General features: G+C 40.0%; 1 protein-coding gene across 3 annotated transcripts in view; it reads left to right on the forward strand.

The window, feature by feature from the left end:
* Positions 1-26,179, forward strand: part of LOC149224723 (uncharacterized) — a 77,262-nt gene extending 51,083 nt beyond the window's left edge. The window contains exon 2 of one of the 3 annotated variants that reach the window (XM_089386229.1): positions 25,906-26,179. In XM_089386229.1, the coding sequence (XP_089242355.1) occupies positions 25,906-26,003 (98 nt within the window). In that variant the 3' untranslated portion in view covers positions 26,004-26,179. Of the gene's footprint in view, positions 1-24,790; positions 24,920-25,905 lie in introns of those variants that run through there. The other 2 variants (XM_089386232.1, XM_089386230.1) reach the window with 2 other exon arrangements.
* Positions 26,180-27,745: the final 1,566 nt, after the last annotated feature.

Below are 27,745 nucleotides of genomic sequence, written 5' to 3' on the forward strand. Positions count from 1 at the left end.
GTTGAAGTGCTCATCCCAAACACCCTAGTGTTTCTAACCCAATCAACTTGTACTAGGTCAAGCAACCCTCCCTAGTACAATACCATTGAAATATCCAACCCTTTACCAAGAGAACAATCTTAGTCAAAATATCTTCTATACCGACTATAAGTTTCTTGGAAATTGGATAATTAATTCAAATTAAAAAATTTCACATCAATCTTGAGATTTCTCAAATGAAAATCTAATTTTTGTGAAATTTTAGCCTTAGGGTTGATCTAAAATATTAAATTACAGTAGTAATATTTCATTTCCCTTCAATCCAATTTCATCAAGCAACCCAAGAGAATAAATACACTATAACTGTACTTTAATACCATAATCTTACAATCCTTAGGGCACACTATTCTAGGCATATAATATGAAATGTCTTATTACAACAGATTATAGTAGTGGAAAATAATTTAATGTGTTAAATTACTCAACCAATTTAGCTAATATGTTATGTTAGATTAACGTAAACAAGTGCTGAAATCTACCCAATCAAATGACACAAGTTGAAAATCAAATCTACAAATACAAAATACATGGACGGCTAGAAACTTTATATATATACAAAGATGAAGTTTAGGTACATACCACAATATTATCACAAAGTTGGTACAAGTCAAGCTCTCTAAATTATAGCTAGTGAAACCATTGAAAACTCTAGCTAGCAATCACTCCTACCCAAAGTCGGTCATTCAACCAAAGATCCTCAACAAGTTAGCGTCATTGCAAGCAAGACCTCTTTGGCACTTACACTTGTATCCTACAACTATACAAAATGTCTCCTTTTCATCTCCTCCACAACAAGCGTAACAAGAATAACAGGTAGCACTAGGGTTTCCAAATGCCATAAAACCCTATTCTTTTTCTCTCACAAGAGCTACATGATACATTGCTTCTTTGCCTCTCTAGGGCTTATCACAAACCCTTTCTTCTTTGCTTTCTTTGAGTAAAACCCCAACCCTTCTGTCACACCTCTACTAAATTTTTTTAATATATATATATACCTAACATATAAACCCGCAGGTACATTTGATTTCCATGAGGTTATATATATATATGCCCGTGCTATTAAGGAGCAATCACAAACTTATACTTTCGTTCAACATTAAAATATCACATCATTTGTTTGTTAATCGAATACATTGAAGGTATATGAACTATACAATACGTTATGGGTTCCGACCGGAGTTGTGTGTACATCCTACACCTATGTTTCACCGACCTGGCTATAAGTCTAACCCACAGCGTGTATTAACTTGGCGCGACCTTTCATGGTCCTGCCGCAGATTACACAGATGCCAGCTCACCCTGATCTTTAAGACACTCGTCCTTGCGGGGGTATGTGGCATGATCTGGCTCTCATGGCCATGTGACACTTCGGAGACGGGAATCTCGGTTCCGGTGCATTGGGTTCCCGCCTTACTTCGACGGCTGAGATCTCATCCAGAGATCGGAGGGTTATTATGTTTGCAAGGGTTTGAGAGGGTTTATAATCACCCGCCTACAGATTCGGGGTTCATTTGCGCGTTAAACCTCTCGGCTCTGGTCCATCGTTTCTCCTCAGAGTTAATGTCACCTGCAATTTTTCTTCATCCGGCAGAAGCATCCGAGGCTAAGACTCTTCCTGTCCTCAAATCGCCACAGGTAATGCTTCGGGTTTGACACTTATATTGTTGCTTAGTCGTTTGGTTTTCTGATTACAGCAATTTCGCTCTGAATTGATTTCTCTGTTCCTTTGGTTGCAGCCGTGGCCTGCAACTCTTCGGATGGAACTGGAGTGGCTTCTTCCTACGGTTCCACCTCCTCATTTACAGGTGAGTTATGTCTATTCTATTACTCTTTCGTAACAGAGATTCAAAGCTCGGCTTTTAAGCTATGGCATGATTTCATATGGTTGCAGACCGCCATTCTACTGCGGGTTTCCTCCTTCCAACTTCTGAGGTATTTCCCGTAGAGGGTCTTTGCGGTTACATCTCTGTTGCTGTCGGGTTTTAGCAGAGAGTCTTTGTTTATATTCCAAGTTCTATTCAGATTTATAACTGGTTCTTTTCTGTTGTCTTCACTATAGCTGCCACACCGGCATGCCGAGTGAAAGGGTTATCTCTGTTTGTGTTAAGGGGTTACGAGTCTGGCTTCCATGCCCGGACCGGTAACAAACCCCACGAGGTTAATCCTCAACCCATGTGTACATTTGGTCTTACTTTCCGGGTTTTACCGCACAATACTGTAAATTTTAAGTTCATGGCGTCGTAGACTGGTTACGCCTTCAGCGCTCGCACTTATTCCTGGTACTATGAGACTGTGTAAGCCTCTGGTGATTTATGGTTGTTTAATATAAGTTTGTTTTCACATGTATTTTAGTACCAATGCGAATTATGGGGTTTATTCAGCATTCTATTTTGCTTATAAATATATTTGCATCCGAGTGGTCAATCTAGGTTATGATATTGACTCAGATCTTGAACTCTATTTCCACTATGAGTTTACCGTTTTGTTTACTGGTTCGGCATGCTTGTGAAAGATTGTGACCTGTGTTATATCTCCCTTTGTTACGGGAATGCCGCATAGATGTAATTGTCTTACAGATATAGTCTCAGCATTTCGATGTTTAAAAAGATACAGGTCTCGCTCTCATTTGTATACAGAAGTACATATATGTAAATGTAACCTTTGTTCAATACTACAAGCTTCAGTTTGAGTTTAGATGAATAACCCGTATTTGCTTTTACAGGTATAGAACTTTGCATTTTAGCTGTAAGTCTCATTTGAGACTACATGCGCAGATCTTGATTAAATGTAAGGAACATTATTTCCCGGTTATCGTTCAAAGAACTGGGTTTTGCTACCATAATGGTCGCTCTCTGTCACATATCTAGACAGTGACTCTGTTTATTGAGAATCTTCGTCTATTCTGTTTCTGTCCTCATTTATTTACTCAAATAACGTTGGTAAATAGTCGCACCCGACTTCGGTCAGTGCTCCTCTATTCTCATTCAGGGTCCTAACCCTCATTTTCATGGACACATTGCAGTATTAAAAATGTTCTTTTAAAGCTCAGTATCGTTTTTGTTTCGATATTACCAATACGACTGTTAAATAGCTTTCAATATTGTATTTGCTTCACTATTGCAATACGGCTGTTGAATAACTTTCTAACCTTGCTAGTGAAGGTATATCCATCTGATATTACAGAACCAGATTTCTTTTACCCTTCCCGGTACCGGTATTCGGTCTTGGCCGAATAGCTAGATGTAGCTCTGTTTTACAGTAGCGTTATCTCAGACCCCGGTCTGCTATGGACAATCTGTCCCCTAACTCCTGGTCTACATTTGTGCGTTGATATTAACACTGCTACAGTATCTAGGAAAATGCTAAACATGTTTTCCTGTTTAAATTACTGTAATCATCTGTGCATTTATTTCTAGTCAGAGACTTCACAGTTTGAAACGTACCTGGTTCGCCAGAGCTAGGAATGGTTCTCAAACAAGGCAAGTCACCTGAACATAATACTGCTCGTCCACCCAGCCATGAGACCCATCCCACAAATGGAAGTCTCCCCCCGAGCCATCTTGCAGACCTCAAGCCCTCAGCAAGACTCTTGCACTCTCAGTGCTTGGTTATCTGGTCCTAACCAGACTTAACCAGTTCTTTTCCTTTCCTGTTTCTTTTCCTTTTTGCTTCCAAAAAGGTTTTTCCTCCTCTGCCTGTCCACACAGCACCCCATTCTCCATCCATCTTCTCTCCCCCCTGTTAGGGTGCTCGCTGATCCATTTAACCAATGCCAAGAATTAGTTGTAACTGATATGTAATTTAAAATTACTTTTACGCAGGTTTGATTAACTGATTGGTAATTTAAAATTACCTTACGTGGGGTTAATCACAATAGGTATATTACATACTCCCCCCCTTAACAGGAACACCGTCCTCGGTGTTCATCTTTCGTCGGAACTTGATATTTTACTCGTGGTATTACCATCTAATCCACACAAAATGTGATCCTTTCTTTTTGAAATCAACGATTTCATTCCAAGAAAAGACGACAAACAAAATAGTAATGATATAGTCTTAAGAAATATCATTAGTTATAAGCATCAATAGTCATAATCATTCGTAATTGCAAAAATATGCAACTTCTAATCGCCACCACCTGGCCCTTATTCATTCATAATAAACAATTCTCTGTGTCAACTTACCATAACTTACCATCTTATGCTTGAAAATCATGAATACTTTCATGTAAGCCTGTTAATAGAGAGTGGACAATTCTTCAACCTTCCATGGTAAGTAGTTCCTGCAATATATGACTAACAAATTCAACCACATTAGTCACTATGTTTTGAGTCAAATGAGACACTTTTGACTAACAATCCATTGTGCAATGTTAGATGCTTTCTAAATCACAGTACTTTTACAAGTACTTAAAGAGCACTAACACTAATCATCAAATGATAAATCACTGCTCACGTGCACACTGAACGAATTCTCACTAAAGACATCCGTAAAGTACTTCAAGAAGTGCCAAAAGAGCACCTAGCTCTCTAATCATCAAAACAGTCAATCACTGCATCAAGCAAGAATTGTCTTAGCTCCCACTAAGATGTTCACAACATTAATAACACAATAAAGGAATTAACATTTCCATTTATTCTTTATTGAGCACTAAGCTCATTTCTTATTAGATGTGCATAACATATTTTACACAACTATATGTAGAATTCATTTTTAACATAACATATAGCTGATTAGTTAATTCCTTCAGCCATGAGTCCACAATGGACTAAAGAATTCCCAACCCATGGAAACTGGTTCTCACAACCAAATCGAGTCATTTTCACATCCAGACAATTTCTTTGATAGAGACCTTACCAGGTCTAACATGGAATTCCACTGGCCAACCAGCTCAAGAATTCCAGGGAGAGGAAATCTGGGCAGACAAGTACCATCAACCCCTCCGGGCAGGTAGCTGCCATCAACCCAATTCCGGGCAGACAAGTACCATCAACCCCTCTGGGCAGGTAACTGTCATCAACCCAAGGCATTCCAGCCTTTCACAATCCGGGTAGACAAGTACCATCAACCCCTCTGGGCAGGTAACTGTCATCAACCCAAGTATCCACAACTGTCTGTCATGTTAAATTTCTCTTTTATTACTCTTTCTCATAGTAATTTACACAATGAACCATATGAACATTATCATTAGCATAACAAACATGCATGTATACCACGCATTTACACTTAACCCCGACATGGGTCCACAACATCAAGTTTGATGGGAACATATCCATCATCCACGTTGTATGCATGCAAATTTTCCAAATAACATAATTCATGCATATCATATAACATCATTCTTTCTCATTTATAACTGCATTTCACATTGCAACAATTTATGTGATGAGTTTTCTTGTTGCCATTAAGCTACCACTACTTAATCCCATCAACAACGTTAGTTATAAATATGCATCAGTTAACACGTATTCCATTTCCCAGAATGTTTATGCATACAATATTGTCATGTATAAAAACATATGCAAATACTCATTAATGTATAAATGTCAACAACAGTTGAGTTAATACCCTCAACATTCCCAATTTTGCCATAGTCTGTTGTTCCAATTCAAATCATCATTAACGGAGTATTATCTTACGTTTACTATGGCTAGCTTTAGTCATGCATCGTTAGTGTAATTAAACATAATTTCTCTAACATACAAGAACATAACTCTTATGTCACAATGACTAATCTTTGTGCATACTATTGCTTATCATATAAGCCCTTCTTTAATGTATGCAACACTTGTTCCCTTCACTTAGAAGACCACCATCATTTCATACGACAAACCACATACCCCTTTCTTAAGGAAGTCATTTTAATCCTCATTTCTCTATCTTCCGATGGGAGGATTTCTCGAGATTCCCTTTCAAGAAATTATTAAAGATGTCTATCTTTCGGCATAAAAACCAAGATACAAAAACAAGGTTTACTTATCCTTTATGCATCAAATCAAGCAATCAACACAGCTCTTCCAACAAGACAATCTCTCCAAGAGATTATTATTTTCAAGGAAGCTATCATGACCACTTTCTCTAAGTACGCACAGTCTCATAATTCTAAAGTCAAAATAGCTACCAATATGCAACATGTGTTCTCCTAACACAATTACTTTACTTTAATGCACATAGTTCTTTTCATGAAACAAGCAAGGATTTTGGTTCTTGTATGAACACTATTCTAATGTGTCTTTAAAGGAAAGAACCTCTATTTCCATTTTCAAGAACTCTCATAAAATCCTTTATCTCCATACATGAAGTATGCATACTCTTAGGATGAGACTATATTTATGTATATATGTAATATACTCTTTCCTCAAGAAATTAGGGATAAATATCTATGTGCCTAAAAGCACATCCTTAGTTATCTTTTATCATGCATGTAATGCATAATCATTTCACTAGAACTTAGAGACTAACTAGAATCATAATGCAATTAGCATATATATATATATATATATATATATATATATATGTTTTTCAAGAAGCTTTTATCAAATAAAGTTACATTCCCCTTTCTTAGTCTTAACCATTGTTTTTGTTGTAGTATAGATCACATGTGCCTCTTATGCATTGCAGGCAAGATCCTAGATACTTGGGTGTCCCATACTTTAAAGTTTCACTGTTGGCTACATTTGGAGGACATATGGACTTATGCATTTCCATTCAAAGTAAATTTATTCCTACCTTTTCCTTCTATTAGAAGAGCAATGTGACCCATCAACAACCATCATGGGATGAAAAGACTTGGCCTTGGGCATTCATGCCATCATGGGTTGATTTTTCTAGATGGTGAGGTTTGTATGAGCTCTGAAATCCATTCCCCCTTTGTTATCTTCATCCTAGACAAGACTCTCTTAGCTGATTTAACTCACTCATTTTCTCCTATTTCTCCCCCAACCAAGTTCTTCCACTATTTTTTGAAATTATGCCATTTCCAACACACATACTCATACCCTGTATCCATTTCTCCATTCTAGGTGACATAGGTGTATTCCCAATTCCATTGATCCATTAAAAAGTATAGTTGTAAAGTCATGGTATATATTATCAATTGTCAATGGTGGCTTGCCAATTCAGTGAAAGTAGGTAGCTAATATGGCCCCTGTTGACCACTTCATGTCAACTACCCCATAGCTGTACATTTTTTCGCGCATGGATTTCCATCATGTCTGAGCACTTAGATGATCCAAAAATTCATCATTATCAGCTATATGTACACTGGAGTTTTGTAAACCCATTCTGCGTTTTGTAACGTAAATGATCCTAGTAAGACAAATGTATGTAACAAACTTGGCAAGTTTAACTTTCTGATGATGATTTCTATCCTAGGAGGTTTTTTGTCTCATCGATTCATGTGTGTTTCTAAACACGGATGATCGACAAAGTTTTTCCCTCCAGCCTCACCCCAAAGCTTGGGTGGATTTTGTCGTCAGAATTTTAAATGAGTCCTAGTGTTATTTATCAAGTCTTTGTAAAAGTGATTTGAGATTAATTCTACCTATTTGGTTAGATTATTTTATTACAAGTCACTTAGCCTACTAGGTCATATTTTGTGTTGTATAAATGGGTAAATATTGAAGGTCTATAACGAACAGGGGTTCCCCCTTCATGGGTTAGAAATGTAATATTTCATGTAAAAAATATTTAGTGCATGGTCTCTCATAGTTAGACACATGGTTAAATATCAGAGGGTTGGAAAAATTAATAATCCCCTCGTGATTCAATTAATTAAAATTTCTGGTTAAAATAAATTAAAATGCTAAAGACAAAAATTTAATTAATTTAGGTCGTAGGAAAATTAAATTCTCCAACATTTAAAAGTCGTGGGTTTTAAAGTTTTTAATTTTTTTGAGGTCCTCGGCCAAGGGAAAATTGAAAATTTCAAGATATTTTGAACCCTTGGGCCATAGTAGTTAAGTCAAAGTCAACTTTTTGTGGCAATTAACTCAAAATAATCATATTTGAGTTAATTAAAAGGAAATTAAAAGTGAAATTCGAATTTCCTCTGAAAGTAACTTTATTTCAACGACGATGATTAAAAGATCACTTGATCTTCATCAATGGTTGAGATTGCTTTGACGAGGATCAAGCCAACTAGCCGTTGGAGAATTTTTATATAAATTAGATGTCTCTCTTCATTATTTGGATCCGATTTTTCAATCGTGTACTTGCTCTAAGAAAACTTTTTTAACTTTTTTTGGTTAATAAAACGCAAAGACTTTGGGTTTCAGACCTTGGTGTTCTTCTTTCAAATTTATGTAATAATATTGTTCTTAATACTTTGCTATTTTTATTTGTATTTGTTGGTTAATAGCCTTTGAGGATTGATCTGCGTACAGGTATCTTGCACATAATTTTGGCTTTTTTAAATATCATTTTGATTTGATAGAAGTAGCATGTATCTCTATTTCTTGATGATTTTATGATCATTTTTGAATCTCTATTAATCTAACAAGCAGATCTTAGTGTGCAAAAGTTATCATTCAAGATTTGGGTGTTTGGGGAAGTCCTCAGCTGGACCAATTGACTCTCAGTTTACATAATCTAAAGAGCCCATTGTTTTTAATTTCTGAAGTTATCTTATAAAATATTCTATTTGTAGGGTTGTTCTTAGTCTTGTTCCTCTTTAAAATTTCAAATTTATTTCTAAATTTGTGCAAAATTTGTTTAAATTTGGCTAATAGAGGGCTTTGATATGTAGATATGATAGATCTGTAGAATATTATTGTAGATTTGTAAATATCAAATTTCTAATTCATTGGCATTTTGGGTATTTCATATTTTTTGTATATACATGTTTTGGGGTTTGCTATCTTTTGTTTGTGCAGGAACAGATTTGAAGATTGCAGGTGATTTTTGTGGATTCCGGAGAGAAATCTAGGCCCCGGAGGGCATCTCCATTTTGTTTGTAGGTTGAAGAGAAATTGCAAGAAGATCGTGGGCAAATTTTTTTTAGGGCCTTGAGGCCCTGCCCTGGCCATCGCTAGCCTCTTTCTCGACCTCCCTCTCTCATTCTCGACCTCCCCTCCTCCATTCTCGGTCGCCTTCTTCTTACCTTCAAACTCTTTTTTCTTTCACTCCCTATCACCATAAATTCTTCCCACAAATTTTTCTAAAAAAATTTAACAATTTTTTTAACAAAAATTCTCATTTTTTTTTGAATTTGGCATTTGGAATTGGAGGATTTTCAGTGATTCGAGTGAAATATCTTCAAGTGTCTTCAAGCCCCTGAGGGCTGACTGGTGCACACCCTCTAACCTTTCCTCATTTCATTTTGAAAGCAAGGTTAATACTGACATAGATTTGCAATTAGCTGGAGTTTAGCAACAAATTAAATTTACATTTTGTGCTTTACAATTGCAAAGATAGGAATTATCTTCAATAACTTTTTGCACGCTAATTGACAAATTTCTAAACATTGTTTCATTGTTGTTCAGTAAGTTATTTCTGAGTTTTTAGATCAAATACATCAGTAGGTTAGAAATAATTAAACTTAGAAATTTTATGAATTGTAGTTATCAGTTTGTCATTTAAAAGTTTCCGTTGTTATACATATAAAATTTGAATATTGCATTGTTACAGGACTGCTGTTTTAGAATAGATTGCTGGCATTAACATTTGATTTAAGAGCAGATTACTAGACTGCTATTTCATTAGTATGATCTGAGTTTAAAACACTTAGTTTAATTTCTGAAGTTCATTTGTTTTTACATGCTCATTCAAGAAATATTCACTTAGTTTCACTTATGCATCCAATGATATTTGATTGAATACTTCATGCAAATAGATTTATGAATTTAAAGTGTTTTATTGCCAACATTTTACATTTCAGTCTTATTATACATTTTAGTAATTACTTGTGCAGATTTTACATTTTTCGTTGCTGGTATAAGTTTTTGTATTCACATTGAGACCATTTTTCTGAACCTTAAGTTAAATAATATTTAAGACATATTTCAGAAATACTTTTAGGCCCTCATTTAACTAAAATTAACCAAGTCCTTGCATTTCACATAGCTTTAAGTTTTCCATTTGCATATGAGATAGTAGAGTCTTTTAGCAGCAGTTTTCCATCCTTTACTTGGACCTTATTTGTTAAGTTATGGTATGTTCTATGCTTATAACAGTTTACTTATTTTCTTTATTATATTCCAAAGATTAGCAATCGCACGTACATAAAGTAAAGTGCAGATAGAACATTAAACGATCGATAGAAAACAAGCCAAGACAAGAGACACAAGATGTGGCGGCTAGCCAGGGACAAACCCCACAATGTGTGGGGAAAACCTTTGATCAAATCTTCTTTTATCTTCAATAATTCAGCAGAGAGAAATAGTACAATAAATCTGATTCATATCAGCAGTAGCAAACCCCTGATCAACAACATCATCATTAGCGGCTTCATTATCAAACTAGGGCAGACGATATCTTGCAAATCGTTCGTCGGATTGACTTCATTCCACCACCAAAAGTTGCGGCTTTCAGAGGAGGTTCAGATGAACCTATAGCGCAGTTCCAAAGAGGAGATCTTCTAGGCCACACAGGTCAATCTTTACTTCTGCAGTTGCAACTTCAGTTTCAACAGTTTCCGGCTTCAAACTAGGGCAGTCGATATCTTGCAAACCATTCATCGGATTGAATTCATTCCACCACCAAAAGTTGCGGCTTTCAGAGGAGGTTCAGATGAACCTACAACGCAGTTCCAAAGAGGAGATCTTCTAGGCCACGCAAGTCAATCTTTACTTCTGCAGTTGCAGCTTCAAATTCAACAGCTTCCGGCTTCACATGTGTGAGAGAGAGACCCATTTCAGCGCAATAGTGAAGAGACTCATTTTTGCGTAGTAGAGAGAGAGAGAGATGTGATGAGATGAGTGAGTCCAAATGAGGAAAAGTCCTCTTATATTTATACAAAATGTTGGTGGGTGAATAGATGCGACTGTTGTAAAATTTTCTGTTTCCCACCCCGGTTTTCAGTTTCACCTTATTTCTCCCATATAGTTAAATGCCCATTCCCATAGCCATACATTTAACAGACTGAAAAAATAAATATTGCTGAAAACACAAATTCTGGAAATTTTTCAGAGTGCTGGAAATTGCAGAAATAAAAAATCAGCAATTAAAACAGCCATAAAAACACATTTAAACTCAGTGATTTTTGGTCAACTTGACCCTGGAAAAACCCCCTACAACTCTTGGGGAAAACCAGTTTGAGAGCTCTTCTTTATTTCTGGAAAATGCCTTTTACAGAGAAAATATTTTCAGCAAAAAATCAGCAAAACAGAAATTTTTCCAGCAAACAAAACTTATCTGTTTTCAGCCCAAACGACAATCTTAAAACTGCTGGAAGAGCTGTACGGACCGTACGGATGTACGGACTGTACGGACGTACGGATGTACGGACTGTACGGACGGCCGTACGGACTTGTACGAACAGCCCTCGGGAAAAGTGCAGAAAATCGCCTCCTCGATATTCGTGCTGAAAAATATTTTTTTCACTGTTTTGCTCACTAAATCTGCCTTTTTCTGCTTGTTCTTTATGCTGTTCAGATTTGCTGAAATGCTGCCTTGGTGTGTGTGCCAAACTGCTGCCTCTTTCTCCTCCTTGTCCAGAAATCTCCCTTGCTCTCTTGCTCTCCTTCTCCCAATCTGCTCATGAAAGAATGAATGATCTTTTCCACCTTTTCCTCCCTTAACCCAACCCTAAATGACTTTTGGGTGATCCCTAAATCCAATCGCTGAAATAGATTTAGATCAATGGCTGAGATTAAATGCTCATTTAAATCTCACTTTCTATTTTTTAATTCACCCCACTTTAATAAAGACCCACTTAGTCATTTATTTCCAAAGTCACTTTTCCTTTCTAATTTTTCATTGACTTTATAAAGTCACTTTAAAATTAGACTTAGTAACTTTATCACTTAAAGTCACTTTCAAATTAGATTTAACTTTATAAAAAATTATAAAGTTACTTTAGGAGAAAAATTAAATTCTTTTGGACACTTTTCCCTAGGCCAAAGATCAAAGCCTTAGGGAACCACCTGTCCTCCGGTACCAAATTTCAACACTCCCTCTTACCGAGGAAGGTGTTCCTCACCACACCCATCTTGTCTCTGAAGTAGACATGCTTGCCCCGTGGTAAGGCTTTGGTAAGAATATCTGCAACCTGCTCATCAGTGGAAATATACTCAAGCTTTACAGCTCCCTTCTGAACATGGTCTCTGATGAAATGATATCTGATCCCGATATGCTTTGACCTGTCATGAAATACTGGATTCTCCGTGAGTTTAATGCAACTCTGATTATCACAGTAAATCACTGAAGGTCTCAACGGCTGACCAAATAAGCCAAACAACATCTTGCGAAGCCAGATGGCCTCACAACTAGCTAGACTGGCTGCCATATACTCTGCTTCCGCTGAACTCAGTGCTACTGACTGCTGCTTCCGGCTGAACCATGACACTACTGCTGAACCCAACCCAAAACAACACCCTGAAGTGCTCTTCCTATCAGAAGCACAACCTGCCCAATCAGAATCAGTGTATCCTGCCAATCTCACTCCATCTCCCTGCCTGTAGTCCAGACCATAATCCACTGTCCCCTGCAAGTACCGCAAAATGTGTTTTGCAGCCACCCAGTGAACCTTCCTAGGCTCACACATAAACTGACTCATCGTGTTGACTGCAAAACAGATATCTGGTCTGGTGTTGACCAAATACATCAAGGAACCAATCAGCTGCCTGTACAATGTGGGATCCACCAACTCGGAATCCGAAGCATGAATCTTCTTCCAGTTGGTGATCATCGGTGTCGACATGGGTCTACAATCCTCCATGTGGAATCTGCTAAGGATGTCCACAATATACTTCCCCTGCCCCAGGAAGAAATGCCCCTCCTCCTGCCACACCTCCAAACCCAAAAAGTAATGCATCAAGCCGATGTCCTTCATCTCAAACTCCGTTGCAAGATCTCTCTTGCAGTGCTCTATGAGTCTCTCTGCACCTGTAATGATCAAGTCATCCACATACAGCACCAGAATGAGAGGCTCCTCACCAATCACAATAAAGTAAAGGTTCGGATCTGCCTCACTCTTTGTGAAACCCATCCCCTGCAAGTATGCATCTATCCTGGAGTACCAAGCTCTGGGAGCTTGCTTCAGGCCATAAAGGGCCTTCTTCAATCTGCACACATGGGACTCCTTCCCATGCACCTCAAAGCCCTGTGGCTGCTCAATGTACACCTCCTCCTGTATGAAGCCATTGAGAAATGCGGTTTTCACATCCATCTGGTGGATCTTCCAACCCATCTCTGCTGCTATCGATATAATGGAGCGGATCGAAGTATATCGAGCCACGGGAGCGAAGGTCTCCTCATAATCAACTCCCTCTACCTGTGAGAACCCTCTAGCCACAAACCTTGCTTTGAATTTCTCAATGCTGCCATCTGCAGCATGCTTTACCTTGTAAAGCCATCTGGAAGTAACCACGGATTTGCCCTCAGGCCTCGGCACCACCTCCCAAACATCATTCTTCATGATAGAAGAATACTCCTCCTGCATGGCCTCTCTCCAGACCTGCTGGCTAGCTGCCTCCTCATAGCTAGAAGGCTCAGAGTCAAGGATGCTGGTAACCATCGCCATATAGCTACAAAATCTCTCAGGTGGTCTACTCTCTCTGACCGGCCTCTTCGGCTCAGCAACAGATGTGGCATCTCTCAAGGTGTCCTGAAGCCACTTGGGCTTCCTCTTCCCTGAGCATGCTTCTCCCATAGGAGAATGAAACTCCTCCTCCTCATCCCCATCAGTAGCCTGAACTCCTGACTGTCTGTCTGCTGTCCTCCTGCCTGCACCTGAACCTGTAGAAGCTGAGGTACCGTGTGAACTGTCCATCAGTGGACTCCCTAGTGAACTGCTCTGTATGCTGCCCGGAGCACCACCCCTCTGGCTCGGCGAGCCACTGCTCACTGATGGACCTGACATCCTCATAGATGTACCTCCGGATCCTCCTGATCCCTGCCCACTGGATCCCTGCGACTGACTCAACTGCTGCTGAGGGTCTGGCTGATCCAGATACTCTAACTCCCGTGACCTCCTAAAGGCCCTGTCCTCCTCGAACTTCACATCCCGTCTGACAACAACTTTCCTCTGTGCAGGAATGTAAATCCGAAAGGCCTTTGAGGTCTCACTGTAGCCCACAAAGATACCCTTCTCTGCGGTGGGCTCTAGTTTGGTCCTCTCCTCCTTGGGTATATAGGAGTATGTAATGCATCCAAGGATATGAAGATGACCAAGATCAGGCTTCTTCCCAAAGAAAGCCTCCTCCGGAGTCATGTGCCCCAAGGCACGATGCGGACTCCTGTTCTGCAAGTAAACAGCTGTGTTGCAGGCCTCTGCCCACAAGAACAATGGCAACCCCTGATCATATAACATGGCTTTGGCAGCCCCTATGATGGATCTGTTCTTCCTCTCCGCAACCCCGTTCTGCTGGGGGTTGTAAGGAACAGTGAACTCCCTCCTAATGCCTGCCTCTGCACATTAGTCAACAAACTCTCCAAGGGTGTACTCTCCTCCATTGTCCGACCTCAGGGACTTGATCTTTCGACCTGTCTGAGTCTCCATAAGAGCTCTGAACTCCTGAAACCGCTTGAAGACCTCACTCTTGGTCTTCAAGAAATAAATCCAGGTCCTCCTGAAGTGATCATCAATGAATAAGACATAGTACTCATATCCACTCAAGGAAACATGAGACATCCGACCGCTCACATCGGAATGAATCAAATCAAGTATCCCCGTCGCTCTGCTGTCACTGCTGGGAAAAGGGGATTTGACAAACTTGCCCATCGCACAACCTCTGCAAGTATCATGGTGATCAGTATTGAAATCTGGCACACCTGTAGTGATCTCCCGCAATGTCCTCAAGGCTCCATGAGACATGTGCCCCATCCTGCGGTGCCAAATCTCACATAGCTCAGAACTGCTAGCTCTGCTGTCGGTACTACAGCTCAATGCCAAAGGGGGCTGGAATGCAAACTTGTACACCTTTGCATGGCGTACACCTATCACTCTAGCTGAATCAGCTGGAGAGCCCCTGGGATACATCAACACCTGTCCTTCCCTGAACAATACCTCATATCCTCTGTCCTCCAACGCTGAGACGGATATGAGGTTCTTCCTCATCCCTGGCACATAAAGAACCTCTGACACCTTCAAGGGAGGTTTGGACTCCCTCTGAAATGTCACTGTCCCCACCCCGACTGCTCTAACAACTCTGTCATCACCGAGTACTACCTCAATATCAGTGCCACTCTCTGAAAGCTCTGAGAAGTACTCCTGGACTCCTGTCATGTGACGTGAAGCCCCACTGTCCACATACCAGATACCTGTAGATGCTCCACTAATCGAGGGAAAAGCATGCTCCCTCTGAACCTGTGTGGCAGGTGATCCTGCACTAGAGGACTCACATGTAGTGAACGCAAACTCCCGGTCAAAACGACCTGCAAAGTCCTCAATCTCAGCTGACGCTGCCACATCCTGGGTCTTCCCCTTCTTCTTCTTCTTCTCCGGACACACAACTGCATAGTGTCCCATCTTCTGACAATTCCAACACTTCACTTTGGAATAGTCCTTTTGTGAGTTACCCTGTTTACCTTTACCTTTGCCTTTGCCTCCACCACCGCTTGTGGAAGCCTGCTTCTTCCCTTTGCCTTTCTTGCCTCCTGCCACCAGTGCTACGTCCTCATCCTGCTCAACTGGCTTGGTTGCCCCAAGCTGTCCTTTCCTGATCTCTGTCTGTATACAATCATCCCAAAACCTCTCCCATGTGGGAAGGGTCTCACGTGCACAAACCCCATCAGCAAAGTTCAACCATGAACGGGGGAGGCCATTCACTGCAATACGCACCAACTCAGTGGATGGAATGGCCTCTCCAATCGCTGCCAACTCATCTCTCACATTGGTAATCTTTGTGAGATATCCAGCTGCACTATCATTCCCCATCTTAATGTTCTTCAGCTTCTCCTTCAGGACCATCTTCCGGTTCTCATTGGTACTCTGGTAGAGATTGGACAATGCTGTCCACATCTCATGGGCATTGCTCTTTCCTCTCACATGAGGAATGCAATGGTCTTTGATTCCGTCTAGAATCAGCCTCTTACCCTTGTTGTTCTTTCTATTATAAGCTGCCAACTGAGTAGCATCAGTAGGCACAACAACAGGGTGCTGTGCTGTATGCACCATGATATCCCAGACTTCTGCCTCCTCAAAGATACTCTGCATTCTCTCCTTCCAAACGCTGTAATTTGTATGCCCATCCAACCTATCCTCCACCCTCAATCCCAATGACATCTTGCTGTCCTAAAACTGAAAAATAGCACTGCTGTGGTAAAGATAAACCTGCTGTTTATGAAAAATCAGCTTGCTGGAATTTTCTGAGTGAAAAATCAGCAGCTGTATTTTTTCTCTTTTGCTGTCCCAAACTGCCCTTCAGCACTCAAGCTCTGATACCATGTAAAATTTTTCTGTTTCCCACCCCGGTTTTCAGTTTCACCTTATTTCTCCCATATAGTTAAATGCCCATTCCCATAGCCATACATTTAACAGACTGAAAAAATAAATATTGCTGAAAACACAAATTCTGGAAATTTTTCAGAGTGCTGGAAATTGCAGAAATAAAAAATCAGCAATTAAAACAGCCATAAAAACACATTTAAACTCAGTGATTTTTGGTCAACTTGACCCTGGAAAAACCCCCTACAACTCTTGGGGAAAACCAGTTTGAGAGCTCTTCTTTATTTCTGGAAAATGCCTTTTACAGAGAAAATATTTTCAGCAAAAAATCAGCAAAACAGAAATTTTTCCAGCAAACAAAACTTATCTGTTTTCAGCCCAAACGACAATCTGAAAACTGCTGGAAGAGCTGTACGGACCGTACGGATGTACGGACTGTACGGACGTACGGATGTACGGACCGTACGGACTGTACGGACTGTACGGACGGCCGTACGGACTTGTACGAACAGCCCTCGGGAAAAGTGCAGAAAATCGCCTCCTCGATATTCGTGCTGAAAAATATTTTTTTCACTGTTTTGCTCACTAAATCTGCCTTTTTCTGCTTGTTCTTTATGCTGTTCAGATTTGCTGAAATGCTGCCTTGGTGTGTGTGCCAAACTGCTGCCTCTTTCTCCTCCTTGTCTAGAAATCTCCCTTGCTCTCTTGCTCTCCTTCTCCCAATCTGCTCATGAAAGAATGAATGATCTTTTCCACCTTTTCCTCCCTTAACCCAACCCTAAATGACTTTTGGGTGATCCCTAAATCCAATCGCTGAAATAGATTTAGATCAATGGCTGAGATTAAATGCTCATTTAAATCTCACTTTCTATTTTTTAATTCACCCCACTTTAATAAAGACCCACTTAGTCATTTATTTCCAAAGTCACTTTTCCTTTCTAATTTTTCATTGACTTTATAAAGTCACTTTAAAATTAGACTTAGTAACTTTATCACTTAAAGTCACTTTCAAATTAGATTTAACTTTATAAAAAATTATAAAGTTACTTTAGGAGAAAAATTAAATTCTTTTGGACACTTTTCCCTAGGCCAAAGATCAAAGCCTTAGGGAACCACCTGTCCTCCGGTACCAAATTTCAACAACTGTTGGGCTTCTGAGCCTACATGAGTTGTAGGTCGGCTTGATAATAATTCCATAATCAAAATAAATTCATATCTCCATGAATACTTATCGGAATCGGATGATCTTTATATCAATCCTACACCTCTCAACGAGAGGAATCTAATAAAAATATTATCAGCCATGAATAAGATGACCCACATGAAGTTTTACCCTGGTTGCCAATTTTAACACTCCCTCTCAACCATGGAGAACTTCATCTGCAATCTGTCTATTGGTCGTTACTATTCGTCCATCAAATGCACCGCCCTGTACAACCTGACCCTTGCCCTGCTCTGCTCTATTCTGCCTGTTCTGCTTTGTCTTGTTCTGGCCTGTAGTGATCTGTACTGTTTTGCTCTGTTCTGCTCTGCTCTTGCATTGTTCTGTTCTGCTCTGCTTTTGTCCGAATTATGAAGAAGAAGAAATGATCGAGGATGTACCATACTGACTAAAAGTCAGTCTTAGAGTATGTACCACTGGTCCCAGACCAGTCTCAACCAACCCGAAGTCAGCGTCATAGTGAGTACAACTCCACTGGTCCTAGACCAGTATCATCCTCCACTGACTCAAAGTCAGTCTCAGAGTGCATACCACTGGTCCCAGACCAGTCTCAGCCGACCCGAAGTCAGCTTCATAGTAAGTACCACTCCTACCACTGGTCCCAGACCAGTATCGCAGTCTTAGAGAGTGTACCACTGGTCCCAGACCAGTCTCAACCGACCCGAAGTCAGCGTCATAGTATGTACCACTCCCACTGGTCCCAGACCAGTATTGCACTGACACGAAGTCAGTCTCGGAGTATGTACCACTGGTCCCAAACCAGTCTCAACCGACCCGAAGTCAGCGTCATAGTATGGTACAACTCCTACCACTGGTCTCAGACCAGTATCACAGTCTCAGAGAGTGTACCACTGGTCCCAGACCAGTCTCAACCGACCCAAAGTCAGCGTCATAGTATGTACCACTCTCACTGGTCCCAGACTAGTACTGCACTGACACGAAGTCAGTCTCGGAGTATGTACCACTGGTCCCAGACCAGTCTCAACCGACCCGAAGTCAGCGTCATAGTATGGTACAACTCCTACCACTGGTCCCAGACCAGTATCATTGATCCCAGATCAATGGAGGTCATCCTAGCGTAGGGAGTACGGTAGATACAACGATGCGTCCATCGGTACTACTATGGTCCCTAACTTCATTTCCCTGCTCATTGATCAAATGAGAGGTACTTCCCATGAGTCCCAGACTGCATGGGTAGGATGCCTCGACAGGAGAACTAATCAATCTTGTCCTCACAGGAGAACACATCAATCCTGCTACAATCGCCGTGGAGAACACATCAATCCAGGTTGCCATGGAGAACACATCAATCCAGACCTCACAGGAGAACTAATCATCCTGCTACACAGGAGAGCGAATCATCCTGTTCCACAAGAGAGCGAATCATCTTGTCCCACAAGAGAGCGAATCATCTTGTTCCAGTGTGCACCACCAGGGGAGGGTGAGTCACCCTGTGGTCATATGTTGCTCCAGTAGGAACCGCAAGCCCTCAGAGCTCCCAGAGCTCTATGTATGCAACATGCAGGACCCTTGTACAAGGGTTTCTTGCCGACTCCAAGTCGTTTGGGAAAATCGCAGATTAGATCTTTCCTCGGGGCTTTGACAAGGTGTATCAATCTGTACATCATCTTAATGCGATGGAGCCTCCTTGCTCATCAACTTACCATATCCCAGATGATGTCTATCTGCTGGAGCAATCGACGAATACGGGATTCCTCAATAATCGAATCCCACCTCTGGTTGTTATAGAGAATCACAGTGGTATCCAATGTAAATCCAAACAGCTCACTGAAGAGCTTTCGCAACCAGACTACCTCACACGAGGTCATGCTAGCAACAATATATCCTGCTTCGGCGGTGCTCAAAGCCACCGACTTCTGCTTCCTGCTCATCCAGGATATCGAAGCAGATCCCAAGGTGAAACAGCACCCAGAAGTGCTCTTACGGTCCACCACACTGCCTGCCCAATCAACATCAGTATATCCAAGTAGTCTCACATCTCCGACAGTGTATCTTAATCCATGAGAGATTGTGTCCTGAAGACATCTCAGAAGATTCCTGGCATCAATGCAGTGAGGCTCAACCAAATATGAGCTCACAGTGCTAACTGCAAAGCATATGTTCGGACGGAGGTTCACCAAGAACATCAATGCGAATGAGTTTTTGAAACTCAGAGGCATTTCCCAAGTCTGGTCCGACATCACTACCATATAACTTCTAAAAGTTAAGATCCTCGAGGTAGTCACAGGCTTGCAGTCCATCATACCAAATCTTTCCAATATCTTTACCACATATTTTCCTTGAGATAGGAAAATTTCCCTTGGCTTCTGCCATACTTCAAGTCCTTGGTCCTTTATTTCAAATTCAGAAGCCAGCTCCCTCTTACATTTGTGAATGAGAGGGTCTGCACCTGTTAGAAAGAGGTCATCCACATACAACACCAGTATGAGAGGCTTGTCATCTTCAACCTCAAAGTAAAGGTTAGGATGGGCTTCACTCCTAGTGAATCTCATCTTCATCAAGTAGCTACCGATCCTCTCATACCATGCTCGGGGTGCTTGCTTCAGTGCATAGAGAGCCTTCTTCAACCTGCATACATGAGATTTTCAATCATAAATCTCAAATCCTTCAGGTTGCTCCACATAGACCTCTTCTTTGATAGAACCATGCAAGAACGCGGTCTTGACATCCACTGATGTAGGTTTCATTCTTGTGAAGCCACAAGGGCTATGATCAAGCGGATGGTCGTATATCTGGCAACAGGTGCAAATATCATATTCTATACCTTCCTTCTGGGATAAACCACGAGCAACAAAATGAACCTTATACTTTTTCATACTTGCATTTGTTGCATGCTTTATCTTGTAAAGCCATTTTGAAGTAACAATTGTCTTGTCCAGGGTCTGGGAACTACTTCCCAGACATCATTCTCCATAATAGACTCATATTCTATGGTCATAGCATCCTTCCATAGTTAATGCTTGACGACATCTGAGAATGATGAAGGCTCATTTTGTATGATCGTGCTCATGATGGTCAGGTATCCTTGATACCTGTTAAGTTTCTTACTTTGATGGAAGGTTCCTCAGGGTGTAGCATGTCCTTTAGTATCATCAAGTATCCCCCTAAGCCATGAAGGCCTCTTCCTAGAAGAGGAAGGCTCATGTGGATGAGGATCAATCGGATCCATGGGTTCTTCTACATCAGGCATTGATTCATCATCCTTTTCTTTCGGTTCCCTGGTGTCGGCTTCTTGAGAGCTCCTCAAAGTCAGAAAATTGTTCACCTTGCTGAGAGCCATATCTTCGTCAAAGGTGACATCATGACTAATCACAACTTCCCTTTGACTGGTGGTGAACATTTCTTCAGGAGTCTTGGAACCCAATGCTTGATGAGGGCATCAATTTTATACATATATGGTGGTGTTTGTAGTTTCAGCCCATAGAAACTTCAGAAGTCTTTGATCATGTAGCATGGCCCGGACAGCTTCCACAATCGTGCAGTTCTTCCTTCCCGCCACACCATTCTGCTCAGGAGTATGTGGTGTAGTAGTCTCCCTCTTAATGCCAACCTCAGGTATGCCTGAGTGAACCAACTATAATATATCGGAGGTCTTGCTTTGGCTGGAGGGGAATGGTCCCCTTTTGAGCTTTCCTTTGGCACATCCTGGACATACACCTTCTTTCTCTACTCAGAATTCGGGCATCCCTGTAACCATTTGTCTTACATCGAGTATAGCTTTATAATGAAGGGGGGCAAACCTCCGATGTCAAAGTTCGGACTGAAGAGATGTGTCATAAGACATGACACCTAGCAGACTTCCATCGACCTGATATAATGAATCAACACTAAACCCAAGAGTAAAGGCATCTTTAACTTTATTTTTCCATATACGTACCTTGCCATCGCTAAAGGTTACCTTGTAGCCTTTGTCTTCCATTGCTGAGATGGACACTAGGTTCTTTTTGAGGTCAGGTGCATTTAATATATCCTGGAATTTCTAGCCTTCTTGAATGGTTGTCCTCTTCCTTGATTCCTAGCTCTCCTCTTACCTTTGTTATTGAATTTGTCATTCCTTTGATTGCCATCAGAGGGATTTTGATCATCGTCCCGATGTGAGTCCTTTCTTCTCTTTGCATGAGAAGAAAAGGCAGCAGGAGGACCTTTAGGCATGGGCATTTCTTGCACTTCTTCCCTTGTTTCTTCTTGAATGCATCTAGCCATTAATTCCTCGAAACCAGGAATTACATTATAGTTCAGAAGAGTAGTCTTGAACACGTACCATTCGGATGGTAATTCTCCAAGAGTTGTGAGTGCCATTTCTCTGTCAGTAATAGTTTCCCCAATAGATAGGAGATCGTTCTTGATCTCGGTGATTCTTAAGAAGTATGCTTGCATACTTTCATCCTTACTCTTCTTGATTTACCTCAGCTTATTTCTAAGAAACAAAACTTGATTTGCATCATTAACTTTAAATAAACTCACCAGTCTATTGTAGATTTCCTTGGAGGTGTCCAGTTCAGAGATGTAGGCCACCGAGTGCTTGTTGATAGAGTCTCGGATGATCTTCTATTGTTTTGACTTCTCCATTTTTTCATTTGTTCCAGGCTGGAGGCTCAACAATATTGCCTCTCACATGATCCAACACTCCTTGATTCTCAAGGGTTAGATCGATAGACATCTTCCATCCGTGATAGTCAGCTTTCTCACGGAGCTTGTCTTCAGCAGGAAAGAGTGTTGAGGACCCCATAGTTCTTTTAGGATAGCCTTGCCAATATTCTCTTCGATGATTGCTCTTGCTCTTGCTCGGGCTTTGTCTTCACCTCAGCTCTGATTCCATGTTAGGTTATGGTATGTTCTATGCTTATAACAATTTGCTTCTTTTATTTATTATATTCCAAAGATTAGCAATCACACGTACATAAAGTAAAGTGCAGATAGAACATTAAACGATCGACAGAAAACAAGCCAAGACAAGAGACACAAGATGTGGCGGCTAGCCAGGGACAAACCCCACAATGTGTGGGGAAACCCTTTGATCAAATCTTCTTTTATCTTCAATAATTCAGCAGAGAGAAATAGTACAATAAATCTGATTCATATCAGCAGTAGCAAACCCTAGATCAATAGCATCAGCATTAGCGGCTTCATTATCAAACTAGGGCAGACAATATCTTGCAAACCGTTCGTCGGATTGACTTCATTCCACCACCAAAAGTTGCGGCTTTCAGAGGAGGTTCAGATGAACCTACAACGCAGTTCCAAAGAGGAGATCTTCTAGGCCACGCAGGTCAATCTTTACTTCTGCAGTTGCAGCTTCAGTTTCAACAGTTTCTGACTTCAAACTAGGGCAGTCGATATCTTGCAAACCGTTAATCGGATTGACTTCATTCCACCACCAAAAGTTGCGGCTTTCAGAGGAGGTTCAGATGAACCTACAGCGCAGTTCCAAAGAGGAGATCTTCCAGGCCACGCAAGTCAGTCTTTACTTCTGCAGTTGCAGCTTCAAATTCAACAGCTTCCGGCTTCACATGTGTGAGAGAGAGACCCATGGGCCATTTCAGCGCAGTAGAGAAGAGACTCATTTCTGCGTAGTAGAGAGAGAGAGAGATGTGATGAGATGAGTGAGTCCAAATGAGGAAAAGTCATCTTATATTTATACACAACGTTGGTGGGTGAATAGATGCGACTGTTGGGCTTCTGAGCCTACATGAGTTGTAGGTCGGCTTGATAATAATTCCATAATCAAAATAAATTCATATCTCCATGAATACTTATCGGAATCGGATGATCTTTATATCAATCCTACACCTCTCGACGAGAGAAATCTAATAAAAATATTATCAGCCATGAATAAGATGACCCACATGAAGTTTTGCCCTGGTTGCCAATTTTAACATCCTTTGCAAGATAGTTGACTCCACAAGGCGCTAGTATCATTTTCCTCAAATCAATTTGAATCCTTAAAATCTTGCATAATCTAAACAAGTATTGGTTTCTTAGCTGTGTCTCCCAGATTGGTTGGTTCCCAACTAATCTTCCCTCGTTCCATTTCCATAGGGTCTACCCCCCTTAGTCTGCTATAGGGAGACAACTCAAATGGAGTGATTGGGGATCCGTGTGACAACCCCTGATCTGAGCCGTTGTCGCGGTGCCTAGACATTTTGTGTTATAACAACCCCGACGAGGGTTCAAGTCCTACCGAGTGACATGTGAATGCTTGTGGATGTGCAATAGTGCAAACAATGATAAATGGGGCCAGGTGCAGGTCTTGAGTGACTTTGGTAGAATAGATACCCTTCACATGTGGTAACTTAGCTAAAGGCAATATAATTGATTGGTGCTAATGGTTCTGCTATATTGTTAAATCTAGATGCGATAGCCTTATCATGATGAGAGGAAGCAAGTTCCAAAAAGTACATCGACAGTTAACGGAACTTATGTTATACCACCTTGCGACACATGTATGCACTAGCCCTTCTATGCAATGGAGTTTATAAAAACTTCACGAATTTCAGGGAATTTTAGCCATTATTAGAGCTTTTATTGATGACAATAAGATATATGCTGTTCTTTGAGCACTATAGCGAAGTTGTCCTTAAAAGCATGCAACTCAACAAGAAATAACATAATAAATTGTATACACACACCTTAAATCACTCATCCAACATGTCTATAGAGTACAGACCTCTATAATTGTAGTGGTCATTAAAAGGTAACTTTCCTAGCTGGGAAAGTCTTCTGCCTTTGAGTTATCTTAGTTTTATTCACTAGTACAAAGGGGGTAACCTAACAAATCATGCAGGTGTGGAGATCTACATGTTATGCACAAGCATAGATCCTCCACAAACCACAAGTTTCAACCCCTAAAGGAACGATCATGGACCTAGAATTCAATTGTTTCCCCTTCAACACTGTAAATGTGATTGCTTTCATTGTTATATTTATTCCTTAATTTCTTTTGCATACGTGGCCTATTGCAGGAAACTAGTCCACAGCTCAGAACGACTACAAAAATTAGTCTAAGCGTGCCAAGAATGCATCATGGCAATAAAATTCCAGTAATGTATGCTTTTCATTGGTGTTCTCCAAAGACACAGAATGTGGAAGCATAGCGTGAAAACAGAGGACAATTCATCATCAGTTGTAGTGGATAGACATATGAAGTTACCAAGTCACAGGAAAAGAACGTGGTCAGAAAAATGTGTCAAAATTCCTTTTGGGGACAATTCCAAGACTCTAGTCCTCCAAGCAATTATATAGTAGATTGGTTTATCGGAATGCATTTTGCTTTCATCTGAATCTAATGTGCAGTTTAGTGGCTAACAAACAGTAGGCTCTATAGACTGCCTTTATATAGTAGATTGGTTTATCGGAATGCATTTTGCTTTCATCTGAATCTAATGTGCAGTTTAGTGGCTAACAAACAGTAGGCTCTATAGACTGCCTAAATATTAAAAAGCGATCGCATAATACAGCTTATCCACAGCAATTTTATCAGCATTGATTTTAGGATATAATTAACACATTGTTTAACTGTACGTGAGTACTGTCATAGGAATATATAAAGTATTTACAACTATATGTTTAAGAGGCGACTGTAATAGTCCATAGGACCTAAAAATAAAGGTAACAATTTCAAATGGGGTAACCTATTTACTAACGATTGTAATATTGTATGTGAAATAACAGATAACTAGCAGCTGATACTGATACCTTTTTACATATATGTGTTGAATGTACATGTATTAATATTGTACTGAAAGCCAAACTCCGTAATTGCACGATCTTCTTTTTCCCTGCTGACTGTCAATAGCTCCATTGACTGTACATTGTGAAATAGAACTTGTTTTAAAGAGAAAGTTACCAAATTGGATTTTGTATATCTGAATTTCTACCTTGATCAACAAAACAAGCCTTTATGTTGCTGTAGTGGCATGTAACAATTCTTGATGGAGATAAATAAATTTCTATTTTTGTGATTTTTATAATCAAATGACTATCACAGAATCTCTTTGCTGGATCATGTTTTTACTATATTTATGACAGTAAAGAATACACTTGCAGCGCATTTTGTATAAAGACTAAACCAGTGCAGTGGAATGTCCAGGAATGTCTCAACCTGCAGTGCTGTCTTTAGAAGATCATGACTTCACACGAGGATACCCAGAGCTCAGGGACAAGGGTCTAGGTTAGTTAGAGCAATGGAGATTTATGCCGTACAAATAATTTCACATATTCTATTAACATGTATACAACACATGTATACACATTTGGGACACAATTTCTTACTTCATACATATAGCACATGTATACAGACTTAGGCTACACTTACAATGTCTTCAATCTCATATACATTTGTTTTCTATTCATGTTATGCCAAATGTTCTTGAATTGAATATGTTGATTTGAATGAATGTTTTACTAGTAGTTAGTTGTGTTTATCTTGGTGCTGTCAAATAATACAACAGGGAGAAACTCACATTCTATATTTAGAGGATTATTTCCTTTGTTGTGACTTCATTTCTTAGATTATTGCAAGCATACTTTTGCAAGCCTATTCCCTGTTCTGAGAGCTCGTATTCATTTCCATTTGTGGGGTTTGAACAAAGGAAACTGCCTGGTGTGACTCATAACTTCCTCCTTCGACTATTAAAAATTATGTTTGGGTAAAAGAATATCTTCTTCCCCCACCATTCTCATAGTGTACTATAACATTCATGTGGAGCATTTTAGTTTCTCTGGCATAGTGTGTGTGCAAAACTAGAGAGTCAACGAAATTACAAAATAGAGGGACGAAGATTATTTTTTTTATTTCCAGTTTAGGAGAATTATGGCCAAGTCTTGTTTTATTTTGAAGATTGTTTAAATCATGTCAATGATGCTAAAACATATAAAATTTTCACAACTGGAAGTAGATGGTGCTTTCTTAAAAGTGGATTATAGGAGTTTCCAACAAGAGAAAGTGGCAGTGATGTTAGATGATCAGCTGGTTCTGACCTGAGTGTCACAGGTTGCATTGTAGTAGTGCTCATGTGTGAGAGAGATTGCTTTCATGAAGTTGTGATTCAATTCAACTGACTTAGTGAATAGTGTAGGCCAATCAAGCTATATTCACGGAAATTATGGTTTTCATGGAAGATTTGTATGCAACTGACTAACTAATAACCGTCTCCTTTGAAAAGAATGAATTGATAAACAACGAACCCTTCTCTGCAGAGAATATCAGAGAGAGTTGAAGCTTCCCTTGATGGATAAAGGAGATGAAGGCTCTATAATGAGACCAGAACCGGGGCATTTGATACTAAATTTCCCTTGTTAATTCAACATCCTTTTCATCTCTGCAGGAAATGTTGGTGAACTGGTGAAGGTTATCTCATAATTCATGTAGACCTTTTTACGACAGTAACTATTTTGGAAGGCAGAAATTGTTATTTTATTATATACTGTAGTGACTTCAACAAAGGAAAGATATAACTAACACACAATTTCTAAATCTACATGAATTATAGAATACTCAATTGTTATGGACCAAATAGCCAAACAAACATAAAAAATGACCCATAGCAATAATGCCATGCCTAAATCAAGTTAAAGAGTGAATGAACAAGAAGCCTCTGTTGATATTTTAGCTTGGACAAGTGTCTTCCACATTGGCTTGGTTTCTAGCATGTGGGAGAATGTCCAAAAGTGGTCTTTAGAACATTAACTTTATTTGTTATAGAGTGATTTTTTTGCATTATTAATGAATAAAGTGACTTAAGTGATTTAAGTTGTGATAATGAGAGATTATATCACAACTGTAGATCTTATTGGTTTAGGATTTAATTTGAGCCATTAGATCTACGTTTGGTTTAGGATTTAATTTGAGCCATTAGATCTAGGTTTAGGGTAAATTCATAATAATGAGATATAAAAGGAGATTCTAGGGAAAAGGA

The sequence above is a fragment of the Pinus tabuliformis genome, chromosome Q (assembly GCF_031772625.1).
Source record: "Pinus tabuliformis cultivar Carrire ecotype Pingquan chromosome Q, CPIR1, whole genome shotgun sequence".
Taxonomy (NCBI): Eukaryota; Viridiplantae; Streptophyta; class Pinopsida; order Pinales; family Pinaceae; genus Pinus; species Pinus tabuliformis.